This window comes from Oncorhynchus clarkii, chromosome 17 (assembly GCF_045791955.1).
Source record: "Oncorhynchus clarkii lewisi isolate Uvic-CL-2024 chromosome 17, UVic_Ocla_1.0, whole genome shotgun sequence".
Lineage (NCBI taxonomy): Eukaryota > Metazoa > Chordata > Actinopteri > Salmoniformes > Salmonidae > Oncorhynchus > Oncorhynchus clarkii.
In genome coordinates, this window is record NC_092163.1 from 48,904,140 (window position 1) to 48,924,010 (window position 19,871).

The 19,871-nt window shown below is 41.1% G+C and overlaps 1 protein-coding gene across 1 annotated transcript; it reads right to left on the reverse strand.

Moving 5' to 3' along the window:
* Positions 1-853: 853 nt before the first annotated feature.
* Positions 854-19,431, reverse strand: LOC139371021 (E3 ubiquitin-protein ligase DTX3L-like). The gene is given in 15 exon segments (XM_071111046.1): positions 854-1,808; positions 1,921-2,138; positions 2,287-2,749; positions 2,751-3,856; positions 3,959-4,137; positions 4,396-4,618; positions 4,826-4,954; positions 8,121-8,171; positions 8,695-8,823; positions 9,020-9,103; positions 9,217-9,342; positions 14,023-14,109; positions 15,120-15,209; positions 15,305-15,381; positions 19,352-19,431. Coding segments are annotated over 14 exon segments (2,979 nt in total). The 5' UTR covers positions 15,329-15,381; positions 19,352-19,431; the 3' UTR covers positions 854-1,738.
* Between the last annotated feature and the right edge of the window lie 440 nt (positions 19,432-19,871).

Below are 19,871 nucleotides of genomic sequence, written 5' to 3' on the forward strand. Positions count from 1 at the left end.
AATGGCTTCAGGACAACAATGTCAAGGTATTGGAGTGGCCATTACAAAGACCTGACCTGAATCCTATAGAAAATGTGGGCAGAACTGAAAGTGTATGCGAGCAAGGAGCTACAAACCTGACCCACTTATTGTGGGAAGCTTGTGGAAGGCTCCCTGAAACGATTGACCCAAGTTAAACAATTTAAAGGCAATGCTACCAAACACTCAATTTGTATCTGTAAACTTCTAACCCACTTGGAATGTGATGAAAGAAATAACATCTGACACAAATCTCTATTATTCTGACATCTCACATTCTTAAAATGACCTAAAACATGGATTTTTTTTCTAGAATTAAACTTCAGGAATTGTGAAACTGAGTTTAAATGTATTTGGCTAAGGTGTATGTAAACTTACGACTTCAACTGTATATCTCCAACCAGTAAGCACGTCAAACATTTCGGACTCTCCTAGTTCCCATTAGCACGTGAACACGGTATTGGTGCAAGTATGGTTAACTGCATAATTGGAGTGTGTCTGAAAGTGGTGTTGCAAAAGAAGTGGGTGGATCAACAGCGATGGGTAACATCTGCGCTCCATTATTGGTTCGACGCTAAAATGCATAGCAGTTTAGGATAATTAACATGGCAGGTTATGAGAACGAGGTTAAGGTTTGGAATAGGGTTAGGCTTAGCTAAAATGCTACAGTTGTCAAAAATGTACTCATCGTGCAGCGCAACACTCCATTAGTATCGCAGTTTGGTCACCTTTGAACATCAGTCACTTCTCTGGTTGTTTTTACATCTAACTAGACAGGCCTCGAGTTGGCATATTGTGGACGATACAACAATTAATACCAAGTTATCCACAAAAGTGAGATCACTGTTTTATTCTCATTGCCAATCATCAAACACACAAAAGTGAGATCACTGTGTTTTATTCCCATTGCCAATCATCAAACAAAATTCAAAGCAAACTTAAACAAGGGTGAGCATTCGGGTTTATCACACGTGTCCTTCATAAGTGAGCACTGAACCAAGCTTTTCAGTTCCAGCAAGTATCTTTATCTAATGAGAGCTCACCAACTGGTAATTAATATATTGAAGTTGTTTCCACTCAATGTTACTATTCTATTGCCTGGCTCCGGCCGAACGCTGTGCCACGGATGTGAGTTTCCGCAAAAAAGTTAAACTCACCAGCGTGCGGGCGGAGCTAAAGCTGATCACTTTGTTTTGTACAATATCCCGCATTTAGACTTCACCGCAAAAAAACAATGGCAGTCCTTTCTAAGCCTGAAGTATGTAGAAAACAGCTCAGTTTGTCATTAGGCAAACTATTCTGTATAATTGTTTGATAATTCTGTCAGTGCTTTTTTATGTTCCGTAGTTCTATAAATTCAATATGTATTTGTCATAGCTCTACCTGTCACCCTGCATTCAAGCATCTATTATGAACTACTTGTACACCAATCAAAAGTTTCCATTTGTTTTAAAAAATAAATCTTGATCAAAATGGTTCCAGACACACAGATATTCTTAAAGATTGTAGTACATTAGTCAAAACAACTCACACTGAGGTTACAATGATATTGTAAATATGGCATATTAATCAACAAACATCTTGATTTCATAGAATACATGTCCCCTCCCTGTTTGATTAGAAAGTGTACTGTTATTATGGATCAACTCTTTAAAAGGCATCTATTCTAAACAGTTTAAAATCTCAACTGAACTAGTCTGTTCTATTTTCAAGACTGTCTTCATTCAATGCCTTTGGCTTTCAGCTCACTCTTCACTCTGCTCATGTAGTCAGGGTCAGGATAACCAAAACTGTGGAAAAACAAAGCACACAACACAATCTTGTAAATTAATCAAATGTAAAATAATTGTCAACTGTTACAGAAGGTTAATATAATCATATCCATCGTTTTAGGTATTTTACCCTTGTGCCCCTCCATCGATGTTGGTCTTGTGGTGAATGTCGTTCCATGTCACACAGTCGTCTGTCCCAGTGGTTCTGGAGGTCCCAACTGTGAAAATCAGCTTCTGGTTGAAAGCTCTCTCCAGTAACTTCAGCACTTCGTTGCCCTCCTGGTTGTCAGGGAGATAAGCTATTCTATGGGCCCCAATGAACCCTTTTCCAGGGTTGGAATGTTTCTTCTGAAGTCAGGAAAATGTCAAGAAAACATTTGTCAGTGTAGTTAAACATTTTGCTGTTAACCCTCACTGTGGTGATTAGTACAAACAATGCATTATGAGATAATTCAGTGCTGTAAATGTGTTACATTTATAAATGAAAGTCTTTTACCGTCTGTTTTCCACTTGGTATATCATAGCTGATAACTATCGTGCCATAGCCACGGTATCCAGGTATGTAGCGGTAACTTTCATGTTTCACTTTCATTGTTCCCTCAGGCTGGTCTCCCTCCACCTTTCCAAACACATCCTTACACAAAGGACATCTGGGGCCTGAGAATTCCACTGCCTTCCTCAGACATTCTGTACAAAACTCATGGCTGCAGGACAACTTTCTCTTGTTGATAAATCTGTCCATGCATATGGAGCAATTATCATCTTCAGGCCCTCCTGTTGATCCTCCATCTCCGACTGCTCCCCCCATGGCTGCTCCAGTGCTGGATCTGTCGCCAGGATACTCAATCTTGTGCTTGTCGTCTTCTTTAAACATAGGCCTTTTCAGCATCATCTCTAGCTCTTTGACAGCAGGGCCCAAATGTTGCGGTAGGCCGATCAGCCTCCAGGGACCATAGTTCTCCTGCCCAGACACAGTGGTGTCGAAGGTGGATCTCCTCCAGCTTGTCCCCCACAGTCTTTGCATGGGTAGGGTCCAGCAGGTGGCAGCTCATCGCTGATGTCGCAACCTTCTGGTAGAGGTGCATGAGAGCTCTGATGGCGTGGCTTTCCAGAGAGACTGCCGGTGGAGTGTGTGATGTTGTAGGTCTGGTTTTAATTTTTACCTTGCCTGGAGACTTTTCCTCCATGAAATCCACTCTAAATTTATTTTTGATTGCTGTTATTTTCTCATGAAAGGCAGATTTCATTAGATCCCAGTGAGTCTGGTCCATGGCCAGCCCATGTGACAAAAGTGGATCTTTGATGTCCATCCCAATCATCCGTGGTGTTTTTGGAGATCTCAAAACAGGTCCTCCAGCAAATCCAGATGCTTTCTCTGTGGAGCTGTGATCCATTCCAAATGTCATTACTGTAGTCTTCACCCCAAGAGCCTTCTCGACTGCCATGATGCTCTGAGCCGGCCCAAACACAACGCAGCCATTGGCAGACACATTTAGTACCAGCCTGGTCTCCTCATTCTGGATGTTTTTCAGCGTATTCATGAGGTCTCCTGGATCCCCAGGTGTCAGATGGGTGGAAATGCTGTCCAAATCAACTACATACTTCTGGAAGAGGTCACTGAACTCCTGGTGGGCTTTGGTCAGCATAACATCTCTGCCTGTTTTCTGTGTGACCTCTTTGATGGACACCTTCACTTCTGCATTGATTTCGACTCCATTTCTTTTCTCTATGTCCTCCATCTCCTTCCGGTAGGCCTGATTCAAGTACACAAAGTGGATCAGTGGGACTGGAAAGCTAATTTCCTTCTGCCCAGGGTCTTCATGGGTCTTCATTCCATTGTGAGTCATGCTTCGTGCCGCTTCTGCATTATCGTTCCAATCCGCTTCTGGCTCGGTTTCCCTTACGATCTTGGTAAACTCTCTGTGGAACTGGTTCACTTCATCAAAGCTCCCTTTTACAGCCAACTTGTGATCGGTGGTGTGGTAATGACGGTGAAGGGCAGCCCGTACTTCAGGTTTGTAGCCACCGATGTCAATGCTAGCACTTACAGTTATTGGGAGTTTGACCTAGAGGCGGGGGAAATAATATTGAAAATATGTATATTATACTTTTTATATTATAGTTGATTTGAAAATGCTGTCAAATAATCACGCATTTGATTTACATACATCCTGTGGCATGTTGGATGTTGGAGGCAAGTCTTCCATTGAGCTGGGTTTACTGTTTGATTGATTCCAGGGTTTAAATGACGGTGGTATAGCCCTGTGAAACCGCACAGTGGCTGATGTCTTGGCCTTGTCTTTGAAGGTCACCCATGTTTCCTTCAGCTTCAGAAGGTCCTCAACGACTTAACAGGGCAGATGAATAATAGCAGACAATCACACAATAATAATAATTAAAACTTAAGAATAAAATACAGAAATGTATTCCCAAATCCAACTGGCTAACATGGCAAAAAAACCTTTGCTATAGGTTTGGGAATTTAAAACAGGGACACATCATTTGCATCAATGTTAGTGAAGATTATTTTCTTATAGCAGCACCTCTATGTCTTGAGCGTCTCCTCAACATTGAAATGATACAGGTATTAATGTATCCTTCTAACCTGATGGGGGATGTATCTTGACTTCGACCAATTTTCCGTTCAGCCTTTCCACGGTGCAATCTGTTTCTTTAAAGTTATTATTCAACCACGACTGGAGACTTTTTTGAAGTATAGACTTCCATGACAATATTGCTTTCCCAGGCCACTCCACACTGACATAGACTGTAGCCTCATCTAAAGTGGTCTGCTTTTCCTCTCTCTCGTCCTTTGCCTGATTCAGGTCCTGAAAAAGTTACATTTGCGTTGTTCAGGTGGCTTAGTAACTGATAAGATAAGACGTCATGCTTTCAAGGCAGATATCAGAACCTGATTGACAGGGGCAATAGCAGAAACTGTTGTCTCCTGAGCTTTGACCAGAGAGTACTACAGTAGTGTCTAAAGCTAGTTAGAAAAATTACACATCCTTTGATCTGCTAGATAGAATCATTACCACATCCTGAGTGCTTTGGGGGTTGATGGGAGAATGTTGATCTCGCTGTGATTGTTTGTTTCTAGCAGAGCCATTATCTCCTTCAACAGGATAATCCACACTCATCTCTTTGGAAGAGGATGGCCGAGGCTAGAGAGAGTGATGTCAAATATTGTAAATGCCATAAAATATCTACCACCATTCATGCTTTAGATATACAGTGCCTTGCGAAAGTATTCGGCCCCCTTGAACTTTGCGACCCTTTTCCACATTTCAGGCTTCAAACATAAAGATACAAAACTGTATTTTTTTGTGAAGAATCAACAACAAGTGGGACACAATCATGAAGTGGAACGACATTTATTGGATATTTAAAACTTTTTTAACAAATCAAAAACTGAAAAATTGGGCGTGCAAAATTATTCAGCCCCTTTACTTTCAGTGTATCAAACTCTCTCCAGAAGTTCAGTGAGGATCTCTGAATAATCCAATGTTGACCTAAATGACTAATGATGATAAATACAATCCACCTGTGTGTAATCAAGTCTCCGTATAAATGCACCTGCACTGTGATAGTCTCAGAGGTCCATTAAAAGCGCAGAGAGCATCATGAAGAACAAGGAACACACCAGGCAGGTCCGAGATACTGTTGTGAAGAAGTTTAAAGCCGGATTTGGATACAAAAAGATTTCCCAAGCTTTAAACATCCCAAGGAGCACTGTGCAAGCGATAATATTGAAATGGAAGGAGTATCAGACCACTGCAAATCTACCAAGACCTGGCCGTCCCTCTAAACTTTCAGCTCATACAAGGAGAAGACTGATCAGAGATGCAGCCAAGAGGCCCATGATCACTCTGGATGAACTGCAGAGATCTACAGCTGAGGTGGGAGACTCTGTCCATAGGACAACAATCAGTCGTATATTGCACAAATCTGGCCTTTATGGAAGAGTGGCAAGAAGAAAGCCATTTCTTAAAGATATCCATAAAAAGTGTTGTTTAAAGTTTACCACACGCCACCTGGGAGACACACCAAACATGTGGAAGAAGGTGCTCTGGTCAGATGAAACCAAAATTGAACTTTTTGGCGTAAAAGCAACACAGCTCATCACCCTGAACACACCATACCCACTGTCAAACATGGTGGTGGCAGCATCATGGTTTGGGCCTGCTTTTCTTCAGCAGGGACAGGGAAGATGGTTAAAAAAAAAAATAATAATTTTTATTTTACCTTTATTTAACCAGGTAGGCAAGTTGAGAACAAGTTCTCATTTACAATTGTGACCTGGCCAAGATAAAGCAAAGCAGTTCGACAGATACAACGGCACAGAGTTACACATGGAGTAAAACAAACATACAGTCAATAATACAGTATAAACAAGTCTATATACAATGTGAGCAAATGAGGTGAGAAGGGAGGTAAAGGCAAAAAAGACCATGGTGGCAAGGTAAATACAATATAGCAAGTAAAACACTGGAATGGTAGATTTGCAATGGAAGAATGTGCAAAGTAGAAATAAAAATAATGGGGTGCAAAGGAGCAAAATAAATAAATAAATGAAATACAGTTGGGAAAGAGGTAGTTGTTTGGGCTAAATTATAGGTGGGCTATGTACAGGTGCAGTAATCTGTGAGCTGCTCTGACAGTTGGTGCTTAAAGCTAGTGAGGGAGATAAGTGTTTCCAGTTTCAGAGATTTTTGTAGTTCGTTCCAGTCATTGGCAGCAGAGAACTGGAAAGAGAGGCGGCCAAAGAAATAATTGGTTTTGGGGGTGACTAGAGAGATATACCTGCTGGAGCGTGTGCTACAGGTGGGAGATGCTATGGTGACCAGCGAGCTGAGATAAGGGGGGACTTTACCTAGCAGGGTCTTGTAGATGACATGGATCCAGTGGGTTTGGCGACGAGTATGAAGCGAGGGCCAGCCAACGAGAGCGTACAGGTTGCAATGGTGGGTAGTATATGGGGCTTTGGTGACAAAACGGATTGCACTGTGATAGACTGCATCCAATTTGTTGAGTAGGGTATTGGAGGCTATTTTGTAAATGACATCGCCAAAGTCGAGGATTGGTAGGATGGTCAGTTTTACAAGGGTATGTTTGGCAGTATGAGTGAAGGATGCTTTGTTGCGAAATAGGAAGCCAATTCTAGATTTAACTTTGGATTGGAGATGTTTGATATGGGTCTGGAAGGAGAGTTTACAGTCTAACCAGACACCTAAGTATTTGTAGTTGTCCACGTATTCTAAGTCAGAGCCGTCCAGAGTAGTGATGTTGGACAGGCGGGTGGGTAGGTGCAGATAGCGATCGGTTGAAGAGCATGCATTTAGTTTTACTTGTATTTAAGAGCAATTGGAGGCCACGGAAGGAGAGTTGTATGGCATTGAAGCTTGCCTGGAGGGTTGTTAACACAGTGTCCAAAGAAGGGCCGGAAGTATACAGAATGGTGTCGTCTGCGTAGAGGTGGATCAGAGACTCACCAGCAGCAAGAGCGACCTCATTGATGTATACAGAGAAGAGAGTCGGTCCAAGAATTGAACCCTGTGGCACCCCCATAGAGACTGCCAGAGGTCCGGACAACAGACCCTGATGGGATGATGGATGGAGCCAAATACAGGACCATTCTGGAAGAAAACCTGATGGAGTCTGCAAAAGACCTGAGACTGGGATGGAGATTTGTCTTCCAACAAGACAATGATCCAAAACATAAAGCAAAATCTACAATGGAATGGTTCAAAAATAAACATATCCAGGTGTTAGAATGGCCAAGTCAAAGTCCAGACCTGAATCCAATCGAGAATCTGTGGAAAGAACTGAAAACTGCTGTTCACAAATGCTCTCCATCCAACCTCACTGAGCTCGAGCTGTTTTGCAAGGAGGAATGGGAAAACATTTCAGTCTCTCGATGTGCAAAACTGATAGAGACATACCCCAAGCGACTTACAGCAGTAAATCGCAGAAAAAGGTGGCGCTACAAAGTATTAACTTAAGGGGGCTGAATAATTTTGCACGCCCAATTTTTCAGTTTTTGATTTGTTAAAAAAGTTTGAAATATCCAATAAATGTCATTCCACTTCATGATTGTGTCCCACTTGTTGTTGATTCTTCACAAAAAAAATACAGTTTTATATCTTTATGTTTGAAGCCTGAAATGTGGCAAAAGGTCGCAAAGTTCAAGGGGGCCGAATACTTTCGCAAGGCACTGTATAATTGTTGCCTTAAAAGAGATATACATTTGAAAAACACAACAAAAATAAAGAAAACCAGTAAAGTACATTCATCAGATTTTCACAGCTAACAAAAGACAAAATTACTAACATTGCCAAAGTGTCTGGGGTCATACAGGGGTGCTTGATACAGGTCTGGGTCCTGGAAACAACAGAATATTAATATGATGTTAATCATTAGAGAGACAACTTTATGGATTTTAACATGTGAAAATAGTGATTTGTCTGGTGAATGTGTGCCCTTGTTGCACAATAATCAATGTATTATACAAATATTCACAGCCTTATTATTAGCATAATAAAGAATCCCCATAGAAATATATCAGTTTAAGCTAGAGATGGGTTTTGTCCCAGGCCACACTACACTGACAGACTGTAGCCTCATCTAGAGGTCCAGTGGTCTGCTTTTCCCCTTTCTCGTCCTTTGTCTGATTCAGGTCCTGAAAAAATTACAACATGTATTATTTTTGCGTTGTTCAGGTGGCTTAGTAACTGATAAGATAAGCGGATGACGTCATGCTTTCAAGGCAGATATCAGAACCTGATTGACAGGGGCAATAGCAGAAACTGTTGTCTCCTGAGCTTTGACCAGAGTGTACTACAGTAGTGTCTAAAGCTAGTTAGAAAAATTACACATCCTTTGATCTGCTAGATAGAATCATTACCACATCCTGAGTGCTTTGGGGGTTGATGGGAGAATGTTGATCTCGCTGTGAGTGTTTGTTTCTAGCAGAGCCATTATCTCCTTCAGCAGGATAATCCACACTCATCTCTTTGGAAGAGGATGAATGAGGCTAGAGAGAGTGATGTCAAATATTGTACATGTTGTAAAATATCTACCATCATTAATGCTTCAAGAGATATACTTTTAGCCTTATGGAGATATATATTCTAAAAACACCAATAAAAAGAAAACAAGTAATGTCCTTATTTAACATGTAACGTACATTCATCAGAGTTTCACAGCTATCAAAAGCCAAAATTACTAACATTGCCATAGTGCCTGGAGTCATACAGGGGTGCTGAGGGATGCTTCACCTTAAAGTCATTATCTGCTTGATACAGGTCTGGGTCCTGGATTATAACATGTGGAAATATTGATTTGTCCAGTGAATGTGTGCCCTTGTTGCACATTAATATATGTATTTTACAAATATTCACAGCTGTCTAAAAATAAAATGACTAACATCATCAGAGCTTGGGATATTAACACAGGTTGCTGAAGGTGTCCCTCCTCCAAAAGTCTCAGAGAACCGATCGGCAGTCTCTCGGGCTGATGCGTTTTCTTCAGACACGTCCTCGGATATTTCTGCCTGAAGGAATAACTGAACATCAGTATGAGCGGCAATTCTAGTCCAAAAAAGGAAGCCACTTTGGACAGTCCAATAGAAAAACTTGATTATTGGTTTGATAATAATCCTGTTTTTTCAGAGATGAGTTGAGTCACAGTATGAGGTCATGTAATACATACACTTCAGGTCCCTGAGGCGTAACTACGGTTGATGTCCGCACCCCGTGGAAATCTCATTAGCATAATACAAATACCCCCATATAAATCTGACATTTTAAACTAAACTCAGCAAATAAAGAAAAGTTCTCACTGTCAACTGTGTTTATTTTCAGCAAACTTAACATACTTAACATATGTTCATACAAATATCATCAAATATTTACACAAGATTCAACATAAACTGAACAAGTTCCACAGACATGTGACTAACAGAAATGGAATAATGTGTCCTGAACAGGGGGGGTCAAAATCAAAAGTAACAGTCAGTATCTGGTGTGGCCACCAGCTGCATTAAGTATTGCAGTGCATCTCCTCCTCATGGACTGCTTCAGATTTGCCAGTTCTTGCTGTGAGATGTTACCCCACTCTTCCACCAAGGCACCTGCAAGTTCCCGGATTTTCTGGCGGGAATGGCCCTAGCCCTCACCCTCCGATCCAACAGGTCCCAGGCGTGCTCAATGGGATTGAGATCAGGGCTCTTCGCTGGCCATGGCAGAACACTGACATTCCTGTCTTGCAAAAAATCACGCACAGAACGAGCAGTATGGCTGGTGGCATTGTCATGCCAGGATGAGCCTGCAGGAAGGGTACCACATGAGGGAGGAGGATGTCTTCCCTGTAACGCACAGCGTTGAGATTGCCTGCAATGACAACAAGCTCAGTCCGATGATGCTGTGACACACCGCCCCAGACCATGACGGACCCTCCACCTCGATCCCGCTCCAGGGTACAGGCCTCGGTGTAACGCTCATTCCTTCGACGATAAACGCCAATCCGAGGGATTGTGCGTTCCTGGTGTAACTCGGACAGTTATTGTTGCCATCCTATACCGGTCCTGCAGGTGTGATGTTCGGATGTACCGATCCTGTGCAGGTGTTGTTACACGTGGTCTGCCACTGCGAGGATGATTAGCTGTCCGTCCTGTTTCCCTGTAACGCTGTCTTAGGCGTCTCACAGTACGGACATTGCAATTTATTGCCCTGGCCACATCTGCAGTCCTCATGCCTCCTTGCAGCATGCCTAATGCACGTTCACGCAGATGAGCAGGGACCCTGGGCATCTTAATTTTGGTGTTTTTCAGAATCAGTAGAAAGGCCTCTTTAATGCCCTAAGTTTTCCAAACTGTGACCTGAATTTCGGAATGTTCCACAGGTGCATGTTCATTCATTGTTTATGATTAATTGAACAAGCATGGGAAACATTGTTTAAACCCTTTACAATGAAGATCTATGAAGTTATTTGGATTTTAACTAATTATCTTTGAAAGACAGGGTCCTGAAAAAGGGACATTTATTTTTTTGCTGAGTTTAGGTATTTCTTTGCATTGGATGTGCCTCAATCCACCGTATCCGCCTATGTCCCACTTCCACATTTGCGGTGAAAATCAAATCAAATTTTCAAACGTTATCAAATTGTATTTGTCACGTGCCGAATACAACAGGTGTATGTTTACCAACAAGCCCTTAACACTTATTTTTCTTACAACTGCATTGTTGGTTAAGTAAAAAATTAATAAGTCAAAAAATAACATCATTAAAGAGCAGCAGTAAAATAACAGTAGCGAGGCTATATACAGGGGTACCAGAACAGATTCAATGTGCGGGGGCACCGGTTAGTTGAGGTAATATGTACATGTAGGTAGAGTTAAAGTGACTATGCATAGACAATAAACAGAGAGTAGTAGCAGTATAAAAGAGGGGGGACAATGCAAATAGTCTGAGTTTCCTGTTCAATACAGGATACAATGTAAGATCATGCTGCTCACCTTCAAGGCCCTCAAGGGGATGCACCTAAATAAACATGCCAACTTCTAGAGAATTATTCCCCAGCACGCACACTACGATCATCAGACTCAGCCTGGTCACACCAGCCACAAACCTGTGGAGCATGGGTGACAGGGCCTTCTGACATGAGGCCCCTCAGCTCTGGAATGCTCCACCAACACGTCAAATCAAACTTTGTCACATGGCCAAATACAACAAGTGTAGACCTTACCGTGAAATGCTTACTTACAAGCCCTTAACCAACAGTGCAGTTCAAGAAGAGTTAAGAAAATATTGACCAAATAAACTAAAGTAAAAAATTATCAAAAGTAACAATAACGAGGCTATATACAGGAGGTACCGAGTCAGTGTTAGGGGGTACAGGTTAAAGGTTGTATTGAGATCTCGTAACTTCTGTCTGTAGCGTCTGAACAGTTTGGGCTACATACTAATATGACCCCTCTGTTGGAAAGGTGAGACTCTCACGAACACCTACATGTTGTTTTGCTTTAGGATGTCCACAAGCCTCACAATACTCATCTGAAGGTCCCCCAGTACCAGTTGAAAAAAAATGAATGGAAGTACACTATCGGTCAAAAGTTAACACCTAACACATTCAAAAGGTTTTTCTTTATTTATACTATTTTCTACATTGTTTTGATGTCTTCACTGTTATTCTACAATGAGAACACATATGGAATCATGTAGTAACCAAAGTGTTAAACAAATCAAAATATATTTTACATTTGAGGCCAAGTTCTCATTTACAACTGCGACCTGGCAAAGCAGTGCAACAAAAACAACAGAGTTACACGTGGGATAAACAAACGTACAGACAATAACACAGTAGAAACATCTATATACAGTGTGTGCAAATGTAGTAAGATTAGGGAGGTAAGGCAATAAATAGGACATAGTGGCAAAATAATTACAATTTGGCATTAACACGAGTGATAGATGTGCAAGTAGAGATACTGGTGTGCAAAAGAGCAAAAATAAACAATATGGGGATGAGGTAGTTGGATGGGCTAGCTTCATGAGATAGTCACCTGAAATGGGGGGGGGGGGTATACAGAAGTCCTATTTGGTAAAAGACCAAGTCCATATTATGGCAAGAACAGCTCAAATAAGCAAAGAGAAACATCAGTCCATCATTACTTTAAGACATGGTCAGTCAATCGGGAACATTTCTAAAACGTTGAGAGTTTCTTCAAGTGCAGTCGCAAAAACCATGAAACGGGCTCTCATGAGGACCGCCACAGGAATGGAAGACCCAGAGTTACCTCTGCTGTAGAGGATAAGTTCATTAGAGTTACCAGCCTCAGAAATTGCAGCCCAAATAAATGCTTCACAGAGTTCAAGTAACAGACACATCTCAACATCAACTGTTCAAAGGAGACTGCGTGAATCAGGCCTTCATGGTCAAATTGCTGCAAAGAAAACACTACTAAAGGACACCAATAAAAAGGAGAGACTTTCTTGGGCCAAGAAACAAAAGCAATGGACATTAGACCAGTGGAAATTTGTCCTTTGTTCTACAGTACAAATTGGAGATTTTTTTGTTCCATCCGCAGTGTCTTTGTGAGACGCGGTGTGGGTGAACGAATGATCTCCACATGTGTATTTCCCACCGTAAAGCATGGAGGAGGTGGTGTTATGGTGTGAGGGTGCTTTGCTGGTGAAACTGTGTTTTATTTAAAACTCAAGGCACACTTAAACAGCATGGCTACCACAGCATTCTGCAGCGATACGCCATCCCTTCTGGTTTGGGCGTAGTGACTATCATTTGGTTTTCAACAGGAAATTGACCCAACACATCTCCACCAAGAAGGAGAGTGATGGAGTGCTGCATCAGTTGACCTGGCCATCACAATCCCCAACCAAATTGAGATGGTTTGGGATGAGTCGGAACACAGAGTGAAGGAAAAGCAGCCAACATATGTGGGAACTCCTTCAAGACTGTTGGAAAAGCATTCCAGGTGATGCTGGTTGAGAGAATGCCAGAAGTGTGCAAAGCTGTCATCAAGGTAAAGGGCGAGTATTTGATGAATCTCAAATATATTTTGATTTGTTAAACACTTCTTTGGTTACTACATGATTCCATATGTGTTCTCATTATTTTGATGTCTTCACTATTATTCTACAATGTAGAAAATAATATAAAGAAATAAAAACTCTTGAATGTGTTGAAGGTGTTCAAAATCTTTTGACCGGTAGTGTATATATGGAGACACAAATAAGGGGTTAAATACATGTCAAGAAAAATAACAAAATGTTCCCCCCCAGGTTAGACAGGGGCTTAGACTGTTAAGTGCCAAAAAATAAAGGGGTTAAATACATATATATTTAAAAATGTTTCCTAGTCTTTCTTATATCGCTCAGATACAGGACAGACACATCAGAACAAACTTCCTTTAGATTTTCTTTATGGGACTATCTGGTCCATGCAGTGAATCTCTTATTCAATCTCTTTGTGTGGGCTAATATATTTCCATACTTCAAGGGGTCTGAAAATTCTAAATCAAATAGCAAAATTAGCCTTTGTATGACCTTTTTTTTTAAAAGATCCTATAGCTTAGTAACCCCCCCCCCCACCCTCCCCCGGCTTAGACAGGGCTTAGATTTACGGGTTAAATGACACTGTTTAAGGCTCTCAAAAGATACTGAGCAACAGTAAGCGGTGCTAGTATACCACAATAGAGTCCTATAAAACTCCTTACCTTGTAAGTAAAAGCACTTTGAGAAACACTAGACCGTTGAGGCTGTGACTGTATCACTGTTACAGGGCCACTGGATGTTCCTGTGGGCTGGGAGAGACAGTGGAGAGCACTTTTATTTAACCATCACAAACCTGTGCCTTCACAAAGTTATAGTTCTTGTTATATTGGTGAATTCTCTCTCTTAGTGGCTCTGAACTGAAGTCTTAGGACAAGGCTCGGGACGCACTCTATTCCTCCATTGAGGATGCTTTTTAGTCCAGTAGTAGGCGAAGGCCGGGATTTGATTTGATTTGATCCCTCATTGTCGGCAATGCAAAACCAGCAATCAGTTGTTCATGTCGAATGGTTGTTATATTTCAGTCTTCTGCAATGTATATAAAGTGAAATATTGGGATGCAAACTCAAAATTGAATAAATTTCAACTCTATATCTGACATGGTACAGGTGTCTTATTTTTTTTAAAGCCCATAACCATATGTATGAGGTGTATACTTTTGTTTCAAAGTAGATTTGTTTAAGACTAGCAAGAAACACTGGGTGACCCTGATTTAGCTCACTGCAGTACAAGGTTAAAGGCAACAATACCTGCATTCAAGATATCACATTAACGGTAAACGCTCTACATGTCGGCTCAATAGCAAACTGCCTTTAAATAGTGCATAAATAGTGCATAAATAGTGCATAAATAGTGCATGGTCGACACACCGCGAATGGATAGAATCCAAGCCTAAGGCCTATATTCAATCAGTTCCAGCGCTAACCCGCAATAACTGACAACTGCATAGCCGTTTCATTGCTTTTGTTTCGGTGATGTCGGACGTGTAACTGCATTGGAGAAGCTGTCAAATCGATGAACGGTTGTGCCTCCTCAACATGTGGTTAACGCAATAGCCTACATTTCCACACTCTAAATAGAAGTAGCCTACGCCGAGACAAAAGTGTTTAGTCATAATAATTAGAGCACAAGTACATTGTAGGCCTTTATGAAATACTGTTAGTTGATGTTAACCTTAAATACCCAACTTAAAGTCACCGGTTTGAATAATGTCACACCTGCGTAACATATGCTACCCCTGGTCCCATCCTTTGATACCTACCACATGAATCTGTATTTGTGAAAGGTCATGGGGCCGTTGCTGTTCTGGTCCAGAGACTTCATGGTTTCTGTTCATCTCTGCAGTTGATGTCTTGAAAGAAATAATGATTGTTAAGTTCTCATCTTAAGTTTTTTTAGGATAAAAATGTTCCATGATCTAGCCACAATACAAGTGCATATACTCACATCCATGTACTCTATGTCTGACATGTTCAGTCTCTGTGCTTACACCACTCAAGATGTCACTTTCACTTCAGCCAGTCCTAAACACCATAGGTTTAGCATTTTAATTGCCCATTTGAACACAATGCACATCAGGCTGGTATGTGAAAAACTACTATGTGTGTGAAATTAGAACTAAAATGTTCATTGTATTATCATAAAGTATAGAAAAGGCAATTGCTTTCTCTGGCTATTAGGGGACACTGGGTTGGTTCTCACTTTTCTATTACTCTTGTTCTTGTGTTTCTCAGCATGTCTTAAGCCCCGTTTATACCCGGTTCTGACAGGCATCCTTTGTCCTGATCTTGTCCACATTCTGATTGTGCCCACATTTCCAGACAGGTGTAGATGATTAAGAGACACATTGTGGTCTGATTGTGATCAGATCTTCCTGACCACCTTCGGATGTAGTCAGGAACGGATTGTCTCTGGATATATTACAAGTATTCTTGATTCTTTAAATCATCAGTATCCCACCTTCTAAAATCATTGACAGGTGACCCCATTGACTTATGACATCAATGTGTCTTAAAATAAATCAACATTTTGAAAGAATAGCGGTCAAATAATTTGCATACAGGAAAGGACCAGGAAATGTGGTCACGACGAGGACACAAATAAAATAAATTTGAATAACATGTAGACACTATTTCTGAAGATGTGGGCACGATCAGAATGTGGATATCAGGGCAAAGGACACATGTTAGCTGCAGGTATAAACTAGGCTTTGGACTCCTTTAAAAGCGGCAAGCAGCAGTTAAAGCAATTTCCCCACCCCTGTTCTGGTAAAAATCTGAGGGATGGGGCTGTAGAAATATAACCATTCATCCATAGCTCTGTTTATTCAAGGACTGACCATCCATGATATCAAAATTATAGTTGAAACCATGTTTTAAGGTTTGTTTACATTTACATTGTTTACAGACATTGGAGTAAAACAAGCTTATATATTTGGGCTTCTGATGGGGTACCACAGTTGATACAAGCTCATGAAGCATTTATTTAGAAGTTATATTCTTCAAGGCGCATGAGAAAAAGGAGAGCCACCGGAGAAGAATCAAGGGGACCAAGTGCTTCGACATCCGGGCGAACGACTTGGTTTGGAAAAAGGGCGAAAGGAAGGTGAGCCCCGGGAAAGCTTTGTGCTCCTAGCTGGGGTCACCATCAGTTAAGGTGAATATAAAAATCTCATAACTATTTGCATTTGCCGCCTCGTGGTGGGCAGCATCGCCATGCTGTCATTAGTACCCAACACTGGCCCAAGGGTTCCTCAAAATAGTCCATCTCAAGACTAACCACTGGGTCACGTTAAGTAACCGCTACTTCCAGTGTACGAAACACTATTGAGAATAAATATTAGTTCATCCTGGGAGAGCTGTAACTCTGCCCACCGGTGATGTGGAGCAGAGCATGCTGGGCAATCTCTGAGTAGAAGGAAATAACTAGAGAAAGTACACAAGCCGTGATGAGTTCCAGCCATCTCCTGTGATTACCTCTAGTTAGCATTCTTTGTTTTAGCCAAGGCCAGTGTGCGTCCTTCAGAAATGTGAGTTCATATTTCTTACAATACATGTGTTATGGACGCACTCCGTTGTTATGCTAATTAGCGTTATTAGCGTAGTATTATGCCCTGTGGTTATATGGATATATACTGATTGTGGGTATTTTGTTAGCAATGAGCCTTGTGGATGCATTATACATTCAAGTTCATTCAGTAGTGTGAGGATGATGGTGCTGTGTAGTTGTACTCCTCTGATCATTCCTTAGTGAAGTCACAGCCATGTTGTTAGGTTGTATTGCCCTGTGCAGCAGATAAGATATAAATAATATGGCTACAATTGGTTATGTAATTGGAGGTTGTATTAAGCCTATACCTGCCATTTACTATTGCATTTAATTTCCCCCCTTTCAGAACAACACAAACTCTTAGTTAACACATTTGTTAAGCCATACACTGTGCTGTGCTGTTACTGCTCTGTGAATCAGCGTCATTAAACAACCTCAACTGGAATCATACCGGTCTGTCATCTGTGCTCTTACAAGCACCTGGGAGAGAACACAGTGCTAAGTAAAACCTAACCCTAAATAATATACAGTCCACCAAGTCCTCAACTACCTCCAGGTAGGTACTGTTAAGGTATATGACTCCAGTGGTCATGACACCACCCTGGAGTTTCTCTCACAGCTCATCTCTTTATCTTTTCGAGGGATCATCCCTTACCTTATCCTTTCTTTTCTGTCTGCCATTAACATTACTGCATGTCTAATCAAACATTTAAATGATTCAATAACTGTATTTTTACATACCTGATAATCCTTTAACCTGTGTGTTTGCTTGTTTACGTCTGTCTCCTACCCTTTACTCTGCTCCTGTTCTCCAGGACCTAGGGGTTCTGCCTAACACCCAGACATGGATCCAGCTGATGTCCTTCATTACCAACCACCCCCCAACTTTTCATTACATCAGCTACTGTTATTGTCAAGTTGTCATTATCTGCTAAGAAAGAGCAAGAAAACTATCATACAGGGCACATAATGTGAGATGCACAGATTAGCTAAAAACAGTAGCACTGCAAACACTCAGAACAAAGACGGCAGCAGCACCTGGACTGCAGTTTCCCTCTTCGAGTCCACCTTCCAAGACTGACTACGTGATGAAAACAAGTGACAAGCAGAACCTCCCATCCACACAATACCCACCACCTCTCTATTCCACACATCGGAATGCAGTATTTCAGTCTGATTGCCATGTGAGTGTACAAAAAAATATGAAAGTAAATTGACACACACGCACCAAAAAAATTAAGTTTATGTATTTAAATCTAAAATATTGCCAGATCGGTTATCACAGCTGTTTCATATGGTGTTAATTATTGTAAATTGTAACTTATCCCTTGATGGTATTTGTTAGTTCAACATTGTTGTATCATAGGACATACAATAGATATATTCAACCACAAGGGTGTACTAATGAGCTGAGTTTTTTTAAATCATAAGAGGACTAATATTATTTCAGTGTAGCTAAGGGAAGGCCTGTTTAAAATGAAAAACATGCCAGCCAGACAAGCCAGTGTACAATCAAATGTATTTGCATATGAATGGAGTGGAATGTGGATGTCTTTGTGATCTGTAAGGTAAGTAACAATTCAGTTGACCATTTTATGTGTGGATTAATTGTCGGAGTAAAGGACCTTGTGCATTTCAGGTAAAATAACAACTCAATGTTTATATCCCAGGACAAATTAGCTAGCAACAGCAAGCTAGCTAAATAGGACAAATTAGCTAGCTAAATTTAAGGTTTAATGGTTTTCGAACTGTCCCCAAATTAACGTAATTGCTTGTTTGTTTTGATATTTAAACCTGTGTGTCGTGATCGCGTTTGGTGTGGTGGGACAAAATAATGTATTCACGATGGCGCACACGCGCAGCCGGTTTGGGTTCCATGTAACACATAACACACAGCTAGCTGTCTGTGCGGGTCGCTACAATAGAACGTTCATGCAAACTAACACGCGAACACTACATCTACATGACGTGAACGAGCCGGCAGTTTGACGACTTAGGGAAAAAAAACATGTCTCCATTGACAGTCCATGTTAATACATAGTGGTATTTTATGGCGCTTGGAAGACGTTAGGTGACTTCATGAGAGGTATCAGTAGCTTCACGAGTATTATTTATGACCTTCATCACCCCCCATACACTCCAGTCAAATAGGGATACTCTGCTTTACACACACCTCGAATGCAATGTCGATACAAATAAGATTGTGTATTGTCTCTTGTATTAAAACAAATATGGGATCAACTCAGCTTTACTGCCCAAATACAGAATATAGTATCACTTTCGTTTTACACAGAATTTATCATCTTTGCATATCGATTCAAATGAATCCACACAATTCTAGTAAACAGTTGCTTTCGTGATAGGCTGGTAAAAGTTCTAGAACCACATACAACCCTAAAAGAAAAGAAAATATATACAATTTAGGTGCGATTAAAGTTTACTTACAAGTGCGCACTGCGTGACGTTCTCACTCAAATTTCTTGCAACATATTTTGACAACTGGGGCTGTACAAGAAAACGAAAATGAAAGTCTGCCAGCTAACGTTTCTGCTGACTACTGTAGCTAGCAAGTTGGCTAACTGACTAGAGCTAGCAGGCTACTGGCTATAATCATGATAGCCAGTGGAAGTAATTAGTCCCTCATGGTAACTAACGTTAGTTAGTGAAAGTAAATCACGGTAGTCCCTCAACCTGCTACAAACTTTCCACGTTACTTTCTGTAGCTAGATCGTCTGTCTGGCTGGTGCCTATTGATATTGTTTGTGTGTGTGGGTTCAGACGTAGAAATCTCACCTTTCTGCAGCAGGTACCTCTGGGCTGGGGACTTCGTTTTGTAGCAGGTTGAGAGACTAAGGTTAACTTACTTCCACTAGCTAGCTACTAAACACAGCCATTAATGCACCGTGAATATTATATTAGGGGGCGTGTACTTCCAGGTATGAACAAAAAAAAATGGGCTACGTTT